The 7671-nt window shown below is 42.0% G+C and overlaps 1 protein-coding gene across 1 annotated transcript; it reads left to right on the plus strand.

Annotated features, from left to right (window-relative positions):
- Positions 1–437: 437 nt before the first annotated feature.
- On the plus strand, positions 438–7279 carry LOC143973752 (cystatin-D-like). Its single transcript, XM_077474595.1, has 3 exons — positions 438–653; positions 4335–4439; positions 6930–7279. The coding sequence occupies exons 1-3, from the start codon at positions 450–452 to the stop codon at positions 7017–7019; spliced, it is 399 nt and encodes a 132-aa protein (XP_077330721.1). The 5' UTR covers positions 438–449; the 3' UTR covers positions 7020–7279.
- The last annotated feature ends 392 nt before the right edge of the window (positions 7280–7671 follow it).

The raw sequence follows: 7671 nt of genomic DNA on the forward strand, positions 1-7671 counted from the left end.
AAGCTGTACACTCACTACTTTACATTGTAGACAAGTGTCATCTCTTCAGTGTTGCTCTATATTCCCACCACACGTGTTCCTGGAAAAGCTCTCGAGGGTTTGGGCGCTGCACCGACAACCAGCTGGGAACTGCTTCAGAAGTCACAAGGAAGATGTTTGCCACTTTTTCTTTATTTCTTCGGTGTTGTCACGTGAAAAGATAGAAGAAAAGATTTACACGAATGTGAGGGGTGCACTTACTTTTGTGAGATACTGTGTCTGTGTTCAGATTGCCAGCTCCAGTGACCTCCCTTCCTGATCTCCAGTGCCTGCCAAGGTGACGTGTGTGTCACTGCACGTGAGTGGCTCCGGGTCAGAGACAATGGAAGGAGACCAGGGCTTATATACGGGCGTGTTCCTCCCCTCCGCTCCTCTGTCGGAGAGAGTGGTGGTGATCCTGGGAAACCATCATGGCTGGTCTTGGAGCTCTTACCATTTTCTTGCTGTGGGCCCCCCTGTCTCTCGGTCAGGTTATAGTAGGGGGATGGGGACCTGCCGACAAAAACAGCCAGGATGTGCAAGCCATAGCGAAATTCTGTGTCTCTGAGTACAACAAGCAGAGCAATGGTAACTACCTAGCCAAGATGATTTCCCTGGAAGACGCTTCTCAGCAGGTAATCTGTTTGTAACAGCGGGGGAGGGGGGAACTGTACTCACTGTATGCATTCAGTCTTGTGCGTGGGGCATGGGTGATAATATATCCTGTCCTACGGTGGTCTTTATATCTGTGTAGTGTATTATTGGGGGATGGGGGGGGGGGGCAGTACTCAAGGTTAAGAGGCCCTGTAAAAACTGATAACGAGATCTGCCAGCACGGTACAGGCAAGGTACACTTGGTGACCCCCCCAAGGGGGAGAGTTGAGTTGCAATATTGACATTTTCAGAAAAGAACAAGTCAAACATTCTCTCCCAATACTTGTTAAATATACCAAGTATCAACTGTAACAAATCAACAGGTTTTACTTAAAAAAAAAAAAAAAAAAAATTTGACTTGTTCTTTTCTGAAAATGTCAATATTGCAACTCAACTCTCCCCCTTGGGGGGTCACCAAGTGTACCTTGCCTGTACCGCGCTGGCAGATCTCGCTATCAGTTTTTAATTAGACTTGTACACTGTCCTTCCCACTAAAGGGTCACAGACATCAAGGCCTGCGATACATTGTTACATTTTGTTATATTTTGTGTTTGTTTTCTGTCAAATGATCCAATTTTTTTAAAGTTTATTTTAAAGGGCTGCATTAAAGGGGTTGTAAAGGTTCGTTTTTTATTTTCTAAATAGGTTCCTTTAAGCTAGTGCATTGTTGGTTCACTTATCTTTTCCTTCGATTTCCCTTCTAAATGTTTTTTTTCTTTGTCTGAATTTCTCACTTCCTGTTCCTCCTCAGTAAACTGTTCTGGCTGACTAAACACGGCTCGGATGATGGTGTGAAGTTTACTGAGGAGAAACAGGAAGTGAGATATTCAGACAAAGAAAAAAAATTTTTAGAAGGGAAATTGAAGGAAAAGGTAAGTGAACCAACAATGCACTAGCTTAAAGGAACCTATGTAAAAAATGAACCTTTACAACCCCTTTAAAATAGTAAACGTGATCCAGTTAGATATATAATAAATATATCATATATAAATATAAAGTACAATAGAACAATAACTTTGTAACTTTTTTTTATGATAACAAGCAATACAAAGCTTTATAGAGTGCTACTGTTTTATAAAATACTTTAAATTATATATATATATATATATATATATATATATATATATATATATATATATATATATATATATATATATGTACACTATATTTCCGAAAGTATTGGGACGCCCTGCCTTTACACACACATGGGCGCAATGACATCCCGGTCTTAGCCCGTAGGGTTCAATATTGAGTTGGCTCCGCCCTTTGCAGCTATAACGGCTTCAACTCTTCTGGGAAGGCCGTCCACAAGGTTTAGGAGATGTGTCTATGGGGATGTTTCTCCATTCTTCCAGAAGAGCATTTGTGAGGTCAGGCACTAATTCATCCCAAAGGTGTTCTATCAGGTTGAGATCAGGACTCTGTGCAGGCCAGTCAAGTTCCTCCGTCCCAAACTCGCTCATCCATGTCTTTATGGACCTTGCTTTGTGCACTGGTGTGCAGTCATGTCGGAACAGGAAGGGGCCGTCCCCAAACTGTTCCCACAAAGTTGGGAACATGAAATTGTCCAAAATGTCTTGGTATGCCGACGCCTTAAGAGTTCCCTTCACTGGAACTAAGGGGCCAAGCCCAACCCCTGAAAAACAACCCCTCACACCATAATCCCCTCTCCACCAAATGATTTGGACCAGAGCACAAAGGAAGGTCCATAAAGGCATGGATGAGTGAGTTTGGGGTGGAGGAACTTGACTGGCCTGCACAGAGTCCTGACCTCAACCCGATAGAACACCTTTGGGATGAATTAGTGCCTGACCTCACAAATGCTCTTCTGGAAGTATGGTCAGACATTCCCGTAGACACCCTCCATACCTTGTGGACGGCCTTCCCAGAAGAGTTGAAGCTGTTATAGCTGCAAAGGGTGAGTCCTGATAGAACACCTTTGTTATGAATTAGAGTGGAGACTGCGAGTCGGGCCTTCTCATCCAACATCAGTGCCTGACCTCACAAATGGGCTTCTGGAAGAATGGTCAGACGTTCCCATAGACACTCTCCTAAACCTTGTGGACAAGGAGAGCACAGGTCTAGCAACATGTAGCTGGGCGAAGCACTCAGAGACTCATAGAAGTACTGGTAGGACACAGAGAACACACTGGAAGCACACAGGAAATGTATGAGACCCTTGCATAGTGGGGAAGTGCATTCACTATGCTGCAGGTAACATAGTGGGAGTGGACGAAATCACACAGGAGAAACACAGGCTGGCAGTGGACAGATACTGATAATAAGAGACCTCCTCACAGGGGGGGCTCTAACAGGGACCTGATGTAAGGAGGGACTACAATGGGGTACCTGATGTAAAGGGTGCTCTAATGGAGACCTGATATAAGAAGGATCACTGATGGGGATCTGATGAAAGGGAGGACTCTAATGGAGACCTGAGGTAAGGAGGGACTATGATACGGACCTGATGTAAGGGGAACTCTAATGGAGACCTGATGTAAGGAGGGACTGTGATGGAGACCTGATGTAAGGAGGGACTGTGATGGGGACCTGATATAAGGAGGGACACTAATGGGGACCTGATATAAGGAGGGACACTAATGGGGACCTGATGTAAGATGAACTCTAATGAAGACCTTTTGTAAGAAGGGAAACTAAGGACCGCCACCTTCCCCTCGCCACGCGTGCTTAAGGTCCATGGGTCAACTTGCCGAGCCACGGGGAGGCCAGAGGGTGGGCCTCAAGTCGAGGGTGGCCCGCCTGATGTAATGGAGGACTCCAATGGAGACCCGATGTAAGGAGGGACCCTGATGAGGACCTGATGTAAGGGAGGACTCCAATGGATACCCGATGTAAGGAGGGACTGTGATGGGGACCTGATGTAAGGGGAACTCTAATGAAGACCTTTTGTAAGGAGGGAAACTAAGGCCCACCATCTTCCCCTCGCCACGCTTGCTTAAGGTCTGGGGGTCAAGTTGGCGAGCCACGGGGACGCCGAAGGGTGGGCCTCAAGTCAAGGGTGGGAGGCCTGATGTAAGGGAGGACTCCAATGGAGACCCGATGTAAGGAGGGACCCTGATGAGGACCTGATGTAAGGGAGGACTCCAATGGAGACCTGATGTAAGGAGGGATTATGATGCGGACCTGATGTAAGGGAGGACTCCAGTGGAGACCTGATGTAAGGAGGGACCCTGATGAGAACCTGATGTAAGGGAGGACTCCAATGGAGACCCGATGTAAGGAGGGACACTGATGAGGACCTGATGTAAGGGAGGACTCCAATGGAGACCCGATGTAAGGAGGGACACTGATGAGGACCTGATGTAAGGGAGGACTCCAATGAAGACCCGATGTAAGGAGGGACCCCGATGAGGACCTGATGTAAGGGAGGGACCCTGATGTAAGGGGTGCTTTAATAGGGGCCTGATGTAAGAAGGGACTCTGATGGGGACACTGATGTATGATGGGGGGGGGGGGGTGGACTCTGATGGGGACACTGATGTAAGGAAGGATTCGACAAGGGTGACTCTGAAGGGGATTTTTTTTTCGGCCCAGGAATATTTGTAAAATATACTATGCGGCCCTCATACGGAAAAATGTGGAGACTTCTGCCTTAGAACACGGTAATACATAATTTGCATGTTATTTTTATACTTCTATAGGTAGTTGCTGGGATGAACTATAACCTGACCCTAGTGCTGGTACAAACAAATTGCATCAAGGACGGTAAAATTACTACATCTTGTAATAAGCCATCGACGTCCAAGGTACTCGCTTCATCATCTTCTCTCCACATGTAAATCTAATATATACAATTATACCACTGATAATTCTGCATCATTTGATAAATGCTTGAGTCAAAAATAGTTGGGGAGTACTTACCTCTCCTGTAGGGTATAATCATAAAAAAGGGGGGGTTATTAGGGACTTTGAGGAAGCCATGGCCGGTAGGTCATGTATTTCCACCCCTAGGGACTTTAATTGAAACCCTGGGTCGGTGAGGTCAGGCATTTCCATTCCAATCTGCTTCAATAACCATACACTAAATCATTTTGATGTACACAATGCCATTGATGGCAAGGATGTGCATGAACTTCCCAATTTAGGGCTCAGAATTTTTTTTTTTTTGGGGGGGCACTTTGAACCTTCATTTGTAGATATTGAAGTTTAAACTTCCTGACGTAAGAGCTCCGAATGTTTGGGGGGGGGGGGGGCGCTTTCTATATGAACTTCATCTGTAGATATTAAATTAGAAACTTCCTGACTTAGGGCTCAGAATTGTTGGAGGGCACTTTCTATACGAACCTCCATCTGTTGGTATTAAAATATGAAATTCCCTGACTCAGAGCTCAGAATTTTAGGGGCGCATTTTCTATATAAATCTTCATCTATAGATATTAAAATATGAAATTCCTGATTTAGAGCTCAAAATATGGGGGGGGGGGTGCACTTTCAATATGAACCTTCATCTGTAGATATTAAAGTACAAAATTCCTGACTTAGAGCTCAGAATTTTAGGGGGGCACTTTCTATATGAAGCTTCATCTGTAGATGTTAAAATACAAAATTCCTGACTTAGAGCTCAGAATTTTAGGGGGACACTTTCTACTGTATATAAACCTTCATCTGTAGATATTAAAGTACAAAATTCCTGACTTAGAGCTCAGAATTTTAGGGGAGGACTTTCTATATAAACCTTCATCTGTAGATATTAAAGTACAAAATTCCTGACTTAGAGCTCAGAATTTTAGGGGGCACTTTCTATATGAAGCTTCATCTGTAGATGTTAAAATACAAAATTCCTGACTTAGAGCTCAGAATTTTAGGGGGACACTTTCTACTGTATATAAATCTTCATCTATAGATATTAAAATATGAAATTCCTGATTAAGAGCTCAAATTTGGGGGGGGGGGTGCACTTTCAATATGAACCTTCATCTGTAGATATTAAAGTACAAAATTCCTGACTTAGAGCTCAGAATTTTAGGGGGGCACTTTCTATATGAAGCTTCATCTGTAGATGTTAAAATACAAAATTCCTGACTTAGAGCTCAGAATTTTAGGGGGGCACTTTCTATATGAAGCTTCATCTGTAGATGTTAAAATACAAAATTCCTGACTTAGAGCTCAGAATTTTAGGGGGGCACTTTCTATATAAACCTTCATCTGTAGATATTAAAGTACAAAATTCCTGACTTAGAGCTCAGAATTTTAGGGGAGGACTTTCTATATGAACCTTCATCTGTAGATATTAAAGTACAAAATTCCTGACTTAGAGCTCAGAATTTTAGGGGAGGACTTTCAATATGAACCTTCATCTGTAGATATTAAAGTACAAAATTCCTGACTTAGAGCTCAGAATTTTAGGGGGGCACTTTCTATATGAAGCTTCATCTGTAGATGTTAAAATACAAAATTCCTGACTTAGAGCTCAGAATTTTAGGGGGGCACTTTCTATATGAAGCTTCATCTGTAGATGTTAAAATACAAAATTCCTGACTTAGAGCTCAGAATTTTAGGGGGGCACTTTCTATATAAACCTTCATCTGTAGATATTAAAGTACAAAATTCCTGACTTAGAGCTCAGAATTTTAGGGGAGGACTTTCTATATGAACCTTCATCTGTAGATATTAAAGTACAAAATTCCTGACTTAGAGCTCAGAATTTTAGGGGAGGACTTTCTATATGAACCTTCATCTGTAGATATTAAAGTACAAAATTCCTGACTTAGAGCTCAGAATTTTAGGGGAGGACTTTCTATATGAACCTTCATCTGTAGATATTAAAGTACAAAATTCCTGACTTAGAGCTCAGAATTTTAGGGGGGCACTTTCTATATGAAGCTTCATCTGTAGATGTTAAAATACAAAATTCCTGACTTAGAGCTCAGAATTTTAGGGGGACACTTTCTACTGTATATAAACCTTCATCTGTAGATATTAAAGTACAAAATTCCTGACTTAGAGCTCAGAATTTTAGGGGAGGACTTTCTATATGAACCTTCATCTGTAGATATTAAAGTACAAAATTCCTGACTTAGAGCTCAGAATTTTAGGGGAGGACTTTCTATATGAACCTTCATCTGTAGATATTAAAGTACAAAATTCCTGACTTAGAGCTCAGAATTTTAGGGGGGCACTTTCTATATAAACCTTCATCTGTAGATATTAAAATATGAAATTCCTGACTCAGAGCTCAGAATTTATATACAATTTTGGATTAGTCATTAATTATACTGTATGTTCTTTTTTTGCAGTGTGATATTGACAAGTGTGTTTGCTTGGTGTATGATGCACTCCGGGAAAAGAAAAGGACACTTAGTAGCCTGAAGTGTACAGATCTATAAATACTTTTCCAAGTCTTCCTGGAAAGCAGTTTTCCTCGTGTCTTCCTAATGGACAACGTGGCTACGAGTACTTTGAATGTAATCATTTTTAAAGCGTTTCTTATAAACATTTTCACTTTGGTAGAGATTAACTGAATACCGATTCCTCAATTTCAATGTTGCCCGTAAATGAAAACAGTTTGAGGCAATCTCCTATCTAGAATGGCACAACCTATGTTTGTTCAATACTTCCTATAATAAATAAATGTGGTTCTTATCTGCACTTTATCAAGAAAGTGTAATATGTTTAGGTCCGTCTGGTTGACTTTTCTGAAGTGTTTGTTGATCTTTTTTTTTTCTGTCGTTGGAGTTACCTACATGGCCATTTGCCCAGAGTTCCACTAAGTTTAGTGGCATTCAAATTGGCCATAAAATATGCAGTCAGTGTTTCTCCATCAACGTTCCTAAGGGTTCCTTGAGCAATGAGTATTACCACCTACCACCTACACTAACCACCAATGCAAGGGGGCAACTTTCTATTAATCATCAATGTAAGGGGCACTTCTATAATGACCACGACTGTTAAAGGACACCACAATCATGACTTCTATTATAACAACACATAATAAATGTGACATTTAGGTCAGTTGGGTTGACATTTCTCTAGTGCAGG

The sequence above is a fragment of the Lithobates pipiens genome, unplaced genomic scaffold (genome assembly GCF_037356315.1).
Source record: "Lithobates pipiens isolate NorthernLeopardFrog02 unplaced genomic scaffold, aLitPip1_a1.2 Scaffold_94, whole genome shotgun sequence".
In the NCBI taxonomy this organism is placed as follows: domain Eukaryota; kingdom Metazoa; phylum Chordata; class Amphibia; order Anura; family Ranidae; genus Lithobates; species Lithobates pipiens.

Bases quoted from the DNA above. Each gene is read 5' to 3' on its own strand.
- LOC143973752 (XM_077474595.1), top strand. From the start codon at position 450: ATGGCTGGTCTTGGAGCTCTTACCATTTTCTTGCTGTGGGCCCCCCTG. The intron at 654-4,334 runs GTAATCTGTTTG...ATACTTCTATAG, and splicing joins TGGAAGACGCTTCTCAGCAG to GTAGTTGCTGGGATGAACTA. The intron at 4,440-6,929 runs GTACTCGCTTCA...CTTTTTTTGCAG, and splicing joins ATAAGCCATCGACGTCCAAG to TGTGATATTGACAAGTGTGT.